We start from the raw sequence: 16890 nt of genomic DNA on the forward strand, positions 1-16890 counted from the left end.
ATCATCAGTAAAATAGCACAGCTATCCTCAGTCAGACGTTATTATACTAATTTCACCAACAAGGCTTTAATAGACATGCATTTCTATCTATCAGGTAAGAAATCTTCTACGACTTTGTAACTGAAGGCTTAGTGCTCCCCATATAGGTCCAAGTTCACATGCTGTACTCTCTTTTTTTTTTTTTGAGATGGAGTCTCACTCTGTCACCCAGGCTGGAGTGCAGTGGCGTGATCTTGGTTCACTGCAACCTCTGCCTCCCGGGTTCAAGCGATTCTCCTGCCTCAGCGTCCCAATAGCTGGGACTACAGGTGCGCACCACTGCACCCAGCTAATTTTTTTTCTTTTTATTTTTTAGGCAGAGTCTCGCTCTGTCACCAGGCTGGAGTGCAGTGACACGATCTCAGCTCACTGCAACCTCAGCCTCCTGGGTTCAAGTGATTCTCCTGCCCCAGCCTCCTGAGTAGCTGAGACTACGGGCAAGCGCCACCAAGCCCAGCTAATTTTTTTTTGTGTGTGTATTTTTAGTAGAGACAGGGTTTCACCATGTTGGTCACGCTGGTCTCAAACTCCTCACCTCATGATCCGCCCACCTCGGCCTCCCAAAGTGCTGGAATTACAGATGTGAGCCACCACGCCCAGCCTAATTTTTGTATTTTTTAGTAGAGACAGGGTTTCACCATGTTGGCCAGGCTGGTCTCAAGTTTCTGACCTCAAGTGATCCACCCGCCTCGGCCTCCCAAATTGCTAAAGTGTTGGGATTACAGGCGTGAGCCACTGCACTTGGCCTTACATATTGTACTCTGAAACATGTTCTTATTTATGATCTGCCTCTACAATTTTGCTCTTCAATAAACATACTATTGCCAGCAGAAGTGATCAATTGCTTTTAAGGAAAAAGAAAACAATTCTGGTGGACAGAAGTGAAAATCTATTTTTCTTAGCCTGTTATATATTCTACTGGCCATTCCTGAAGGCTGTCTAGCCTTAGTCATTAAGGCCCTTTCTGACTGCACTGAGGAACCTGGCCAAACTATCGGAGAGCAACAATATCATTAACCACTGTCTTCAACCTTTTTTTTTAAATTATTATCTTCAGACAGAGTCTTGCTTTGTAATCCAGGCTGGACTGCAGTGGTGCAAACATGGCTCACTGCAGCCTCAACCTCCCTGGCTCAAGCAATCCTCCTGACTCAGCATCCCAAGTAGCTGGGACTACAGGTGCATGCCACAACGCCAAGCTAATTTTTGTATTTTTTATAGAGACAGGGTTTTGTCATGTTGCCCAGGCTGGTCTTAAACTCCTGAGTTCAAATGATCCACCTGCCTCAGCCTCCCAAAGTGTTAGGATTCCAGGAGTGAGCCACTGCACCTGGCACAAAAATAAAATTAATAGTATTTTACTCCCTTCTACATTACCAATCATTAAATGAAAAAGCATCAGCTGACAGGATGTAATTGGAGACCCATATCAACAGAACACAAGCAGCAAGAGTTAGTACTGACAAAATTTCACTGAATCTGTAATTCAGCTGGATACAGTGGCTCACACCTGTAATCCCAGCACTTTGGGGAAGCCGAGGTGGGCAGATCACTTGAGCCCAGGAGTTCAGCCTGGGCAACACGGCAAAACTCTGTCTCTACAAAAAATACAAAAATGACCTGGGTGTGATGGCATGTATCTATAGTTCCAGCTACTTGGGAGGTTGAAGTGGGAGGATCGCCTGAGCCTGGGAGGCAGAGGTTGCAGTGAGCCGAGATTGGGGCACTGCACAGCAGCCTAAGGCAACAGAGCAAGACCCTGTGTCTCAAAACACAAAATAAAATAAAAAATAAATATTAAAATAAAATTCATAATTCATAATACGTAACAGTTCTCTCTCTTTCACCCAGGCTGGAGTGCAATGACACAATCTTGGCTCACTGCAACCTCCGCCTCCGGGGTTCAGGCAATTCTCCTGCCTCAAAAGCCTCCCGAGTAGCTGGGATTACAGCCATGCGCCACCATGCCTGGCTAATTTTGTATTTTTAGTAGAGACAGGGTTTCTCCATGTTGGTCAGGCTGGTCTCGAACTCTCGACCTCAGGTGATCCGCCTGCTTTGGCCTCCCAAAGTGCTAGGATTATAGGCGTGAGCCACTGTGCCCGGCCACAGTTTTCTTAATTGTAAAAATATGGATAAAACTAACTGGCAAGGTTGTTGTGAAGATCACACAAGAAAATGTGGGCTACCAATCAACACATTATAAGTGTTCAAAAATGTTATTACTCTATTAATAAAATTATCAAAATTATAATCAACATAGTGGTTTACATTTAATGGCTAAGAAAAATGGTTATTAATGCATAAGCAGCATCAAATGGAAGTAAGCTGAGTCCTTGGAAAGCAGCCACAGAACATGCACTGTCAAGTATCCACTGACCTGTTTCTGAAAAATCAGGGTATAAATCAAATAATACTCTACACACCGATTTTATTATGGATGTGTCTATAAAAACAGGCAATGATGACAAAACAGCATTCCTTTTTTCCTAGTATTTGCTTGATAATATAAACATTTTTCTCATATTTTAATCGTAAGAATCTTCAGATAAATCAACTCTCATACCATTTTTAGAACATCATTAAGAAAAATATAGGTGTTTTTGGCCGGGCGTGGTGGCTCACGCCTGTAATCCCAGCACTTTGGGAGGCCGAGGCGGGCGGATCACGAGGTCAGGAGATCAAGACCATCCTGGCTAACACGGTGAAACCCCGTCTCCGCTAAAAATACAAAAAATTAGCCGGGCGAGGTGGCGGGCGCCTGTAGTCCCAGCTACTCAGGAGGCTGAGGCAGGAGAATGGCGTGAACCCGGGAGGCGGAGCCTGCAGCGAGCCGAGATCGCGCCACGGCACTCCAGCCTGGGCGACAGACAGAGCAAGACTCCTCAAAAAAAAAAAAAAAAAAAAGAAAAATATAGGTGTTTTTGGCTGGGCGCAGTGGCTCACGCCTGTAATCCCAGCACTTTGGGAGGCCAAGGTGGGCGGATCACGAGGTCAGGAGATGGAGACCATCTTGGCTAACACGGTGAAACCCCATCTCTACTAAAAATACAAAAAAATTAGCTGGGTGTGGTGGCGGGCGCCTATAGTCCCAGCTACTCGGGAGGCTGAGGCAGAATGGTGTGAAGCCAGGAGGCGGACTTTGCAGTGGGCCAAGATCGCGCCACTGCACTCCAGCCTGGGCGACAGAGCGAGACTGTCTCAAAAAAAAAAAAAAGAAAGAAAAGAAAAGAAAAAAGACAAATATACGTGTTTTCCACACATATTATTTCATTCAATCTTTTTAATAAGTAAGTAAGGTAGGTAGTATTATTAACCCTATTTTGAAAATGGAAAATCTGGCTGGGCGCAGTGGTTCACACCTTTAATCCCAGCACTTTGGGAGGCCGAGGCAGACAGATCATGAGGTCAAGAGTTCGAGACCAGCCTGGCCAATATGGTGAAACCCTGTCTCTACTAAAAATACAAAAATTAGCCGGGCGTGGTGGCATGTGCTTGTAATCCCAGCTACTCAGGAGGCTGAGGCAGGAGAATTGCTTGAGCCTGGCAGGCGGATGTTGCAGTGAGCCAAGATTATGCCACTGCACTCCAGCCTGGGCAACAGAGCAAGACTCTATCTCAGAAAAAAAAAAAGAGAGAAAATGGAAAAACTGAGATCCAGAAAAAGAAAAGAAAGTAACTTTTCTCAAGGACAACAGAGACAGGGTCTCACTGTCGCCCAGGCTGGAGTGCAGTGGCAAAATCTTAGCTCACTGCAACCTCCGCCTCCGAGGTTCCTCAGCCTCTCGAGTAGCTGGGATTACAGGCACGCAGGACTACCGCCCAGCTAATTTTTGTATTTTTAGTAGAGACAGGGTTTCACCATGTTGGACAGGTTGGTCTCGAAAACTCCTGACCTCAAATGATCCACCCACCTTGGCCTCCCAAAGTGCTGGGATTACAGGCGTGAGCCACCGTGCCCGGCCTCAATCGAGATCTTCTAACTCCAAAGCTGAACCTAGGTCCGCCCCTAACATTTCCAAAGCTAAATATTAAATGTAAAAACAGAAGCAGTACCTCTTGGTATACTCTGCAGCTCTGTCCTGCATCTAGGAGGACTTCATGTGCATGTGGGTGGACATTCCAAATTGCACACTGTCCCTCCCCTCCACCCACCTGCCCCATGGTAACCCCTTAACCACTCATGGAATACATATGAATGGCATAAACTCAAGAAGTTGCCCACGTAGGAACTGCAAGGCTTGGGATTTGGGTAGGGAAACGGGGGATTCTAGAAACCTGGAACCTGGTCTGATGTGAAGGGAAGGGGTGTGGGCTCCAGTTGGGCAAATTCCCTTGCCTTAAGACTTCTCATCCGTTGCAGAAGGGAATGCTCTAAAGAGAGGAATCTAGGTCAGGGAGATTCCTCCTGTTCATAGGACTAAAGATTCTAACCGTCCACATGTCTTTTACTCTAATTCTGCACATCTGAAATCTCAATCTCCCTTTTAAAAGAAGTCTCAACTAATACCACAGTTAATCAAATAAAATCTTACCTTTACTCCTGAAACGATTACTCCATCTGCCGATTTAACCATGTTTTTAAAGAAGTCTTCAAGTTTCTCTTTTTTATTTTTTCCTCGCACACTCAACTGAAAGAAAGGTAATTTAACATTTTTTAAGGTTACAAATGGAAAGCAGTGCCTCCTTTATTCTTTGACATTTAAATGGCAATCTCAAAAGGATCCTAGTTTTTAATATTAATAAAGTGGCAATTTCATCATGCACATCAATGATTTTCAAATTTTAGGGCATAAAAAAGGAGTTCGGTAATAATATAGATATTCAGGACTCTCAAAGATTCAGGTTCAGCTGGTCTACAAGAAGGCCTAGATATTTCACATTTTACGAGCATTATCTGATAATTCTGTTGCAAGAAGCCCTCTCACCATATTTTGTCAAACACTGCTATATAAAATTTTAATAGACAAAATTTTAGCTCACGAGTTCCTTTAAACGTGAAATTTACTGCGGCATAATATACCATTGTATGATTCTGCAATAACTCTGAATATATATCCTATACATTTGGAACTCTGAACTCATCCAAATATCTCTTGTCTGGCTTTTGGGGTCAGCAATTTATAGCACAAGGGACACAGAAAAGATGACTTTGAACATGAATGGTTATCCAAGGGCAAAACCAACAAGCAGCAGCTAACTCTTTGACTCTTAGCACTTGCTGTATCAGGGTGCCCCATAAAGGAGCAATCCATCTAATTCCCGTATACTTCCATTGCTTCAATGCCCACCTTTATGTAAATGACTCACAGATTTCTATCACTACCTGCTATGGTCTGAACGTATGTGTCCCCCTAAAATTCATATGGTGAAAAAAAATTTTTTTTGAGACACTGTCTCCCTCTGTCATCCAGGCTGAAATGCAGTGGCGTGATCTCGGCTCACTGCAACATCTGCCTTCTGGGTTCAAGGAATTTTCCTGCCTCAGCCTCCCGAGTAGCTGGGACCACAGGCATGTACCATCATGCCTGACTATTTTTAGTAGAGATGGGATTTCACTGTGTTGGTCAGAGCGGTCTTGAACTCCTGACCTCAGGTGATCCAACCACCTTGGCCTCCCAAAGTGCTGGGATTACAGGCGTGAGCCACCACGACTGGCCCATATCTTGAAGCTTAACCCCCAAGGTAATGATAATTAAGAGGTGGGCCTGAGCCAGGCACAGTGGCTCGTGCCTGGAGTCCCAGCTACTTGGGAGGCTGAGGTGGGAGGATCATTTGACGCCAGGAGTTTGAGGCTGCAATATGCTACAACTGCACCTGTGAATAGCCACTGCATTTCAGCCTGGGCAATACAGCAAGACTCCACCTCTTAAAAATAGGTGGAGCTTTTGAGAAGTGATTAGGTCATGAGGGTGGAGCCTTCATAAATGGGATTAGTCCTTATAAGAGGCTGAGGGAATGTTACCCTCTTGCCCCTTCCTTCTGCTATGTGAGGACACAACACAAAGGGCCACCTATGAAGCAGAGGGCCCTCACCAGACACACAATCTGCTAGCACCCTGATCTTGGGCTTCCCATTCTCCAGAACTGTAAATGATAAATTTCGTTGTTTATAAATTACCCAGTCTAAGGTATTTTGTTATAGCAGCCAAACAGACTAGAATACTACCCATAAGCTCTTTCCTTAACCTTATATGTTATATCCAATTGCCCACATCATTTCCTTACATGGAGACTGTAACTGTAACTTCACATTAGTTGAGTCTAACACAGTGCTCGTTATAATCTAATCTCTGGGCTGGGCATGGTGGCTCAAGCCTGTAATCCCAGCACTTTGGGAGGCCAAGGCTGGTGGATCACCTGAGGTCAGGAGTTCGAAACTAGCCTTGACCAACATGGTGAAACCCCATCTCTACTAAAAATACTAAAATTAGCTGGGCGTCGTGGCATCCGCCTATAATCCCAGCTACTAGGGAGACTGAGGCAAGAGAATCTTTTGAACCCAGGAGGCAGAGGTTGCCATGAGCCAAGATCATGCCATTGCATTCCAGCCTGGACAATAAGAGCGAAACTCCATCTTAAAAAAAAAAAAAAAATTAGCCGGGCATGGTGAAACGTGCCTGTGATCCCAGCTACTTGGGAGGCTAAGGCTGGAGAATCGCTTGCACCTGGGAGGCAGCGGTTGCACTGAGCTGAGATCGCACCAGCATACTCCAGCCTGGGCAACAGAGGAAGACTCTAACTCAAAAAAAAAAAATCTCATCTCCAAAATTTCTGTCTTCCCTCTTTGATTTGTGGCTCCTTCATCCGAACACTCTCTCTGACTCCGACATGTTCCCTAAAATTCCATACTTCTCATTAAAATCTTGAAATTTTTATAACTTCCTTTTTCTCATAACTCAAATTCTAACAGCAAATGACTTAAAACTGTCCCTTTCCACATCTACTCTCCTAGTTAAAAGTCTTCATCATCTCTTTCCTAGACTGAAGTATTAGTTAATAATTCTCATCTTATTCCAATCCATTCTGTTGCCTGGGACAGCTTTCTAAAATCAAATTTTGAGCATCTCACCCTTACTCAAAAACTTTAGTTTCTTTTCTCTTTTTTCTCTTTTGAGACAGCATATCACTCTGTCACCCATGCTATGGCACAATCGCAGCTCACTGCAACCTCCGCCTCCCACATTCAAGTGATTCTCATGTCTCAGCCTTCCAAGCAGCTGGGATTACAGACAAGCGCCACCACGCCCAGCTAATGTTTGTGTTTTTAGTAAAGACGGGTTTCACCATGTTGCCCAGGCTGGTCTTGAACTCCTGGCCTCAAGTGAATGCCTTGCCTCAGCCTCCCAAAGTGTTGGGATTACAGGAATCAGCCACCGCACCCGGCATTTTTCTTTCTTCTTCTTTTTTTTTTTTTAAAACAGAGACAGGGTCTCACTATGTTGCCCAGGCTGGTCTCGAACTCCTTGGCTCAAGCAATGCTCCTGCCTCAGCCTCCCAAAGAACTGGGATTAAAGGTGTGACTTACCACACCTGGCCCAAATTCTTTGATCTTGAGGTTAACCTGTACATGAGCACTATGCTGTATTTATTTTCTGCGAAAATTATGAATTAATCTTGTCATCCAAACACAGGTTCGAAGATTTGTATCAGTCATTCAGTAAAAAATTTTTTGCCAGCACTATGAATGAAGAAATCTTTAAAGTGCAACCACCTTGGCTGGATGCCGTGGCTCACACCTGTAATCCCAGCACTTTGGGAGGCCAACGCAGGCAGATCACCTGAGGTCAGGAGTTTGAGACCAGCCTGACCAACATGGCGAAACCCTGTCTCTACTAAAATACAAAAATTAGCCGGGTATGGTGGCTACTCAGGAGATGGACGCTGAGGAATCGCTTGAACCTGGGAGGCAGACGTTGTAGTGAGCTGATATAGTGCCATTGCACTCCAGCCTGGGCAACAGAGACTCTGTCCCAAAAAAAAAAAAAAAAAAAAAAAGAGTTTTTAGGCAGGGAAGGAAAAAATAAGGAGGGATCAGCACCAATGGTCAGTTAAACAGATCCAGAGTCAATAATTTACCCAAATCTGGAATTCTTTAGCTCAATCACCTCCTTGGAATTCTCTACAAGGCTTCAGAAGACTCCAAACTCAAATTTAAGAAACATTAGTTAATGTGATAACCGTATTTCTTTCTTTCTTTTTTTTTTTTTTTGAGACAGAGTCTCGCTTTGTCACCCAGGCTGGAATGCAGTGGCATGACCTTGGCTCACTGCAACCTCCGCCTCCCGGGTTCAAGCGATTCTCTTGCCTCAGTCTCCCAAGTAGCTGGGACTACAGGCATGCACCACCAAGCCCAGCTAATGTTTGTATTTTAAGTAGAAACGGGGTTTCACGATATTGGCCAGGCTGGTCTCAAACTCCTGACCTCGTGATCCACCCACCTTGGCCTCCCAAAGTGCTGGGATTATAGGCTGAGCCACCGTGCCTGGCCCCTACTTCTTAAGAGGTTTGCAATTGAGGATTACAAAAAAAATCAGTATCCCTTGTAGTAACATGATTTTTTCATTTTTTATTTTTATTTTTTGAGATGGGAATTTCACTCTTGTCCCCCAGGCTGGAGTGCAACGGCACGATCTTAGCTCTCTGCAACCTCCGCCTCACAGGTTCAAGTGATTCTCCTGTCTCAGCCTCCCGAGCAGCTGGGATTACAGGTGCCCGCCACCATGCCCAGATAATTTTTGTATTTTTAGTAGAGATGGGGTTTCACCATGTTGGCCAGGCTCGCCTCAAACTCCTGACCTCAGGTGATCTGCCTGGCTCGGCCTCCCAAAGTGTTGGGATTACAGGCATGAGCCACCATGCCTGGCTAGTAACATGCTTAACTATCATTCTGTCAATTAATCTACTCAAGTTCTACTGAAATAACTGCATTACTACTGAAAAAGTGTCACTTAAACTACCTTGAAAAATACAAACAGGCCAGGCGTGGCTCACGCCTCTAATCCCAGCACTTTGGGTGGCTGAGGTGGGTGGATCACCTGAGGTCAGGAGTTCCAGACCAGACTGGCCAACATGGTGAAACTCCGTCTCTACTAAAAATACAAAAATTAGGCCGGGCGCAGTGGCTCATGCCTGTAATCCCAGCACTTTGGGAGGCTAAGGTGGGCGGATCACCTGAGGCCGGGAGTTGGAGACCGGCCTGACCAATATGGAGAAACCCCATCTCTATTAAAAATACTAAAATTATCTTGGCATGGTGGCGCATTCCTGTAATCTCAGCTAGTCTGAAGCAGAAGAATCGCTTGAACCAAGGAGGCAGAGTTGTGGGTGAGCCAAGATCACGCCGTTGCACTCCAGCCTGGGAAACAAGAGCGAAACTCTGTCTCAAAAAAAAAAAATTAAAAAAAAAAATTAGCTGGGCATGGTGGCATGAGCCTGTAGTCCCAGCTAATCGGGAGGCTGAGGCACGAGAATCACTTGAACCTGGGAGGAGGAGGTTGCAGTGAGCAGAGATTGTGCCACGGCACTTCAGCCTGGACGACAGAACAAGACTGTCTCCAAAAAAAAAAAAAAAAAAAAAGAAAAACACAAACATTCTAAAAAAAAAAGGCCTTGAGCCTTTTCTAACTACTCTTGCCTTTTCCAATGACTCTTTAAAAAGAAGACTTGGGCCGGGTGCGGTGGCTCACGCCTGTAATCCCAGCACTTTGGGAGGCCGAGGTGGGCGGCTCATGAGGTCAGGAGATCGAGACCATTCTGGCTAACACTGTGAAACCCCATCTTTACTACAAAACAGGAAAAATTAGCCTGGCGTGGTGGCGGGCGCCTGTAGTCCCAGCGACTAGGGAGGCTGAGGCAGGAGAATGGCGTGCACCTGGGAGGCAGAGCTTGCAGTGAGCCAAGATCATGCCAATGTACTCCAGCCTGGGAGACAGAGCGAGATTCCGTCTCAAAAAAAAAAAAAAAAAAGAAAAGAAAACTTGACCACCAATCAATGTGATACTCACATCTTGATTATATTCCAAGAAGACATGGAAATTTAAATCTTTTCTCAAAATAGGATGTGCTGCCACACGACACAGGAACACTTCATGCATCGCAACTGTCTTCTTGAATATTGCCAAATATTCACTAGAAACAATATACAAAATTAAAGGTAAAAAACTCCATCAAATAAAAAGTCACCTGCAACCATTTTTTTCAGAAAATACTCTGGATTATTCCAAATGCAAAATTAGAGATACAAAGATACAATTCATGTAAACAAGGGTTTTAGTTGAACTGTTAATACATAAAACCCAGCTTTGAAAAAGGTTTCATGCCAGTTAATAATATTTATATCTAAATGTTAATATTTTTAAGTTTTACAAATTTTTCTTACTTTTGCGAGTTGATGTTAAAGTTAACTATAGGGCTGCTTGTTCTCAGCTCTACAGAAAGTATGCCACAAATTATTTGATAGATCTTAATGATTCAATATCTAATTACTGCTTTTAAACAACTTAGTACAAAAAAAATTAAAACCCAAACCTCAGTGAGCATATTTTCAACGTTAATAATTATTTTCATCTAATTACCCAAACATACAAGAAACACACCATGAAGAAACTGATTTTTTTTGCCATTACACCAAAGAAATGTGTTTAAAATATTTTACTACCAGCAGTGAATCCCAGAGATCACAAAGTAACACATGTCAGTTTGGGGGAAAAAAAAAAAAAAACATTCAAGGAAAAGGCCTGATATTCTTGCTTCAACTACGTGCAAGAAGGATAAGTTTTACATACCAGCAAACCAGCAGGACCAATGTTGGGAGAAGTTTGATCTCTGTGAGGGTAGTCATTCAGTGAAGACAAAAAAGAAGGATGCAGAGGATGGAGGTAGCAGTAGAATAAACCCAAGGTTCTCTGTTATCCAACCCCTAACCAGACCACAAAAGAATCATGATCAGGGCCACTGGAAAATCACAGATTCTTTGATATTAATGTGCTCTGCTCATTTCCAGTTTTCAGTCTTATAAACTTTGAATATATATCTGTCTGCTATCAGACCACTGCTTGCATCCAAGACCTGCTTTGCTGATTCATCTTTTCAAGAGTTTAGCATCCTGAAGAGGAGTATAGTAGCAGTGTGAATATATAACTAAAAACTAAAACTAGCGGAGGGAGAGAAGAGGAAATGCATGAAGGGGAGAAATGACCAGAAAAAGTGACAGAGGTGATAACTAAGGAAAATTATTTCCTTGTACAACTCTCAAAATAGAGAAACATATTCAGCAAATCCAAAAGTACTCCAAATGTTTAATGAAAGGAGAAAGATTCTGTGTTTTCAGCAAATACACTAAAAACGAAATATGGGTTGAGTATCCCTACCCGAAAATCTGAAATCCAAAATACTCCAAAATCTGAAATTTTTTAAACAAAGACATGATGCTCAAAGGAAATATTCATCAGAACATTTCAGATTTCAGATTAGGGATGCTCAACCAGTAAGTATAATGCAAATACTCCAAAAAAAAATTAAAATCCAAAATGCACTCCCAGGCATTCTGCGTAAGTGATACTCAACCTGTACATAATTTCCCTTTCTTCTTTTCTCTGCCTGTGGCTTCTGCCCAAAGGGAAAAGAATATAGAAGCAAAGTAACTACAGAATAGTTAAAAACTGTTTTTCATTAAATGACTATTAGTTTCATATATACTAGAAATGTATTAGATTCTTGAAAAAACTGTGATAATTCACACTACATACATATGCAGTTTTTAAGAAAACAGAATATATGCAGTTGCTCAGTACATTCTCTTTTGAGAAGTATGGCAATATGTCCATATTGAAAAAAGAGAACTAGGTTGGTAGTGACTAAGGCTTTGTAAATAGAAAAAAAAAAAAAACAATGACTATTCTACTTTAAAAAGTCATGTTCTCTATTTCTTTTTCCCCTAAGTCCAAAGACAGACTGGACCTTTTACTTTTTTAAAAGAAGCTTTTGGATCTTCCACTTTCAACTTTCAGGGTCTATTTCAAACATGAATTTAAATAATTTTACAGTGGAGACAATTATTCTATAATTTTCCTGTAGGCTCTGATCATGATCATTAATACTGGTTGTATGACTTAAACCTGCATCTTCCAGAAAGGGTCTCCATGGTGAAACAATTAAAATGATGGGATATCAGAAAACAACAAAAAAGGCATTAAAGCAGGCACAATTAACAAAGGCAACGACAACCAAAAAAAAATAAAAAAATAAAAAAATCACATACGCTTCCAGTTCCTGTTTCATCTTTGTGAATTCTTCCTTCGTCATTGACCCTTCTCCTTCACCAAGCTTCTGTAGTTTTTCCCTTGAAGCATCAAAATCAGGTCTTGGTGGTGCTGGTGGAATCTGTAACAGGACCAAATCACTAATTTTAAGGAAATTTTCATTTCTTGAAGCATTGTACTACTGCCACCATAAAACACTGTGTCTGGGAAAGCTAAGGGTATCCAGAATGAGCTAAACACCAGGAACACCCAAATTCAAATTGGAGAACTTGACTAGTTGTAGAAATTAAGTTTAGGCCAGGCGCAATGGCTCACGCCTATAATCCCAGCACTTTGGGAGGCCGAGGTGGGCAGATCACCTGAGGTCAGGAGTTCAAGACCAGCCTGGCCAACATGATGAAATCCCATCTCTACCAAAAATACAAAAATTAGCTGGGCCTGGTGGCAGGCGCCTGTAATCCCAGCAACTCGGTAGGCTGAGGCATGAGAATTGCTTGAACCCGGGAGTTGGAGGTTGCAGTGAGCCAAAATCGTACCGCTGCACTCCAGCCTGGGTGATAGAGGAAGACCCTGTCTCCAAAATAAAAAAAGTTATCTAATCTTTCTTTTTTTTTTTTTTTTTTTGGAGATGGAGTCTTGCTCTGTTTCCCAGGCTGGAGTAGCTGGGATTATAAGCACGCGACACCACGCCCAGCTAATTTTTGTATTTTTGGTAGAGATGGCGTTTTGTCATGTTGGCCAGGCTGGTCTTGAACTCCTGGCCTCAGGTGATCCACCCACTTCAGGCTCCTAAAGTGCTGGGATTACAAGCGTGAGCCACCGTGCCTGGCCTAGTTAACCTCTTAAAGACACTTCAAACTCTTCTTTTTTTGGGGGGGGGATGGAGTTTTGCTCTTGTTGCCCAACCTGGAGTGCGATGGCGTAATCTTGGCTCACTGCAACCTCTGCCTCCTGGGTTCAAGTGATTCTCCTGCCTCGGCCTCCTGAGTAGCTGGGATTACAGGCATGCGCCATCATGCCTGGCTAATTTTGTATTTTTAGTAGAGATGCGGTTTCTCCATGTTGGTCAGGTTGGTCTCAAACTCCTGACCTCAGGTGATCCACCCACCTCGGCCTCCCAAAGTGCTGGGACTACAGGCGTGAGCCACCGTGGCCGGCCGAGACTTCCAACTCTTAAGTATCTGTCCAACTACAGTTTTTTTTCTTTTTTGAGACAGAGGCTCGCTCTGTCACACAGGCTGGAGTGCAGTGGTGGGATCTTGACTCACTGCAACCTCTGCCTCCCAGGTTCAAGCAATTCTGCCTCAGCCTTCCGAGTATCTGGGATTACAGGCACCTGCCATAACGCCTGGCTAATTTTTAAAAATATTTTTAGTAGAGACGAGGTTTCACCATCTTGGCCAGGCTGGTCTTGAACTCCTGACCTCATGATCCACCCGCCTCGGCCTCCCAAAGTGCTGGGATTACAGGCATGAGCTACCGCGCCCAGCCCCAACCATGGTTTTAAAACCATTATGGTTTGTAACATCTCCTTAATCCCTAGGACAAGCCCATTTCAATTCTAACAAACGGTAAGATATTAAGTTTAAATGAGGGAACGTAACATACCCCATATGCCCTAAGAAAACACTTCAGGATAAAAGGTGGTAATCAAACGTGTTTCATAACTGACAATTTAAAAAAACATATCAGGTTGAGTGCGGCGTTTGATAACTGACAATTTAAAAAAACATATCAGGCTGAGTGTGGCAGCTCATGCCTGTAATCCCAGAACTTTGGGAGGCCAAGGCAGGGGGAATCACCTGAGGTCAGGAGTTCGAGACCAGCCTGGCCAACATGGTGAAATGCCATCTCTACTTAAAAAAACAACAACAAAAATTAGCCAGGCATGGTGGTGGGTGCCTGTAATCCCAGCTACTCAGGAGACTGAGGCAGGGGAATTGCCTGAAACCAGGAGGCAGAGGTTGCAGGGAACAAACATCACGCCATTGCATTCCAGCTTGAGCGACACAAGTGAGACTCTGTCTCTAAAAAAACATAACAGGGCCGGGCACGGTGCCTCATGCCTGTAATCTCAGCACTTTGGGAGGCCAAGGTGGGCAAATCATCTGAGGTCAGGAGTTCAAGACCAGCCTGGCCAACATGGTGAAACCCTGTCTCTACTAAAAGCACAAAAATTAGCTGGGTGTGTTGGTGCATTATTGTAATCCCAGCTACTTGGGAGGCTGAGGCAGAAGAATTGCTTGAACCCAGGAGGCAGAGGTTGCAGTGAGCCGAGACTGCGTCACTACACTCCAGGCTGGGCAACAGAGTGAGACTCCAACTCAAAAACAAAACAAAACAAACAGTTCACAAAAAATACTGAACAAGATTCCAAAACATAATGAAGTACCTAAAACCTCCTAGAAAATGGAATTAAAATGGAGTCTCAATACTTACGATATAACCTGCATAGTCTTCATTTTCAACAAAGGAATCATGAAGCCAGATAAATTCCTCATGTTGCCGAACAACTGAAAACTCGTTTTGTTTAAAATTTGGCAATGAACTCTGTAAAGATAGAGATTTTCTTGAATAAAAATCAAATTTACACTAAAAAGTTTTTTTGAAACTGGGTCTTGCTCTGCCACCAGGCTGGAGTGCAGTGGAAAAATCTCGGCTCACTGCAGCGGAACAATCTCGGCTCACTGCAGCCTCAACCTCCCAGGCTCAAGCAATCCTCCCACCTCAGCCTCCTGAGTAGCTGGGACTACGGGTATGAACCACACCTGGCTAATTTGATTTTTTGTAAAGATGAGGTCTCACTAAGATGCCCAGGCTGGTCTTGAACTCTTGGACTCAAGCGATCATCCTGCCTCGGCTTCCCAAAGTGTTGGGATTACAGGTATGAGCCACTGTGGCCTTAAAAAGTTTTTAATAAATATTTTCTATCATTAAAAAAAATTCATCTTATTTCAAGATCATTAGTGCCCTTTAAAGTCTACCATAAAACTCTGAGCTATCTGGACAAAATTATCTTCGGACTGCTGGGAAAGTAAGTTGACAGACTTATATTGTACTGCTACAGTTACTTAAAAGTTATGTCATTAATATATATCAAACTCAACTATTCAAACAAAGGAAAGAAATCTGCAATCTGAAAATGTGCTCAAGAACTGAAATCTAATAAAAATAATAATTTGTGGCTGGGCACAGTGGCTCACGCCTGTAATCCTAGCACTTTGGAAGGCCAAGGTGGGTGGATCACCTGAGGTCAGGAGTTCGAGACCACCCTGATCAATAAGGTGAAACCCCGTCTCTACTAACAATACAAAAATTAGCCGGGCGCGGTGGCTTGTGCCTGTAGTCCCAGCTACTTAGGAGGCTGAGACAGAAGAATTGCTTGAACCCAGGAGGCGGAGGTTGCAGTGAGTGAGCCAGGATCACGCCACTGCACTCCAGCCTGGACAACAGAGACTCTGTCTCAAAAAAAATAGTAATAATAATTATTTGTAAGACAGTAATTTGACTAACAGAAAGAACAATGAAATTGAAAGTAACAAGAATGGTAAAAGATACTAATAAAAATTTGGAAAAAAATTAAATTTGCCTTCTGTCTAGGTTCTGATTCTCAGAACATTAATCTAAAAAAAGTACATTTTCCTACACCTATTTTTGTTAAAATAGTCTCTTTCCAATTATGTTTAAAACCCAAGTCCCGGTCAACATATCACATACGTATTATAATAAATGGCTAAAATAATAGAAAGTACAAAATCACATTTACCTTTGTGTGAACAGTGAATTTTACTTTATCCCGCTCACTAAGAGCATCAGAAATGTCCACCTGCAGAGCAGCATCACTTTGAAGATCTACATTTATTGCTTTAAGCTAGAAAAAAACCAGTATCTTAATGAAAATCATGTGCTTTTATATAATTTCATTTTTTCTCTCAGACAAGACAATGCAAAAACAAAACAAAAATAACAAAAGATTATTAAGTCTAAGAGGTACTCATGTCCATTTAACATACATATTATATACATTTTGAAGCAGTTGCTTTGGGCAACGCTATTAACCTTAATTCTATAGTATTCAATTCTAGAATTTTCATTTTATAGTATTCAACTATATTCTGCTTTACGTAAGTCACTGAGCTAATCACGATTTATTATAGTTTAGTTACAGTTTATTTCAAAAAGAAAACTCTTTTCAGCCAGATGTGATGGCTCACGTCTATAATCCCAGCATTTTAGGAGGCTGAGGCAGGAGGACTGACTGAGCCCAGGAATTCAAGACCACCCTGGGAAACATAACAAGACCCTGTCTCTACAAAAATTAAAAAAAAAAAAAAAAAAAAAACAAAAAAGCCAGATATGGTGGTGCACACCTGTGGTCTCAGTACACAGGAGGCTGCGGCAAGAGGCTTGCTTGAGCCTACGTCAAGGCTACAGTGAGCAGCAATCGTGCCACTGCACTCCAGCCTGGATGACAGACCAAAACCATCTCAAAAAAAAATCTGTCTCAAAAAAAAAAAACAAAAAACCTATTTTCCAAGAAAGTGGTCCATCTAAGTTCAAGTGCTCTAAAATTAAGGAATGTGTCTGC

The 16890-nt window shown here is 42.8% G+C and overlaps 1 protein-coding gene across 2 annotated transcripts in view; it reads right to left on the reverse strand.

The window, feature by feature from the left end:
- SNX6 (sorting nexin 6) overlaps nt 1–16890 on the reverse strand; it is a 68163-nt gene that overhangs the window by 31375 nt on the left and 19898 nt on the right. The window contains exons 3-7 of one of the 2 annotated variants that reach the window (XM_030813313.1): nt 16069–16173; nt 14742–14852; nt 12302–12423; nt 10047–10170; nt 4575–4670 (exon numbers count right to left, since the gene is read on the reverse strand). In XM_030813313.1, coding sequence (XP_030669173.1) covers nt 4575–4670; nt 10047–10170; nt 12302–12423; nt 14742–14852; nt 16069–16173 — 558 coding nt within the window. The remainder of the gene's footprint in view (nt 1–4574; nt 4671–10046; nt 10171–12301; nt 12424–14741; nt 14853–16068; nt 16174–16890) is intronic. The other variant, XM_030813321.1, reaches the window with a different exon arrangement.

This window comes from Nomascus leucogenys, chromosome 1a, assembly GCF_006542625.1.
Source record: "Nomascus leucogenys isolate Asia chromosome 1a, Asia_NLE_v1, whole genome shotgun sequence".
Lineage (NCBI taxonomy): Eukaryota > Metazoa > Chordata > Mammalia > Primates > Hylobatidae > Nomascus > Nomascus leucogenys.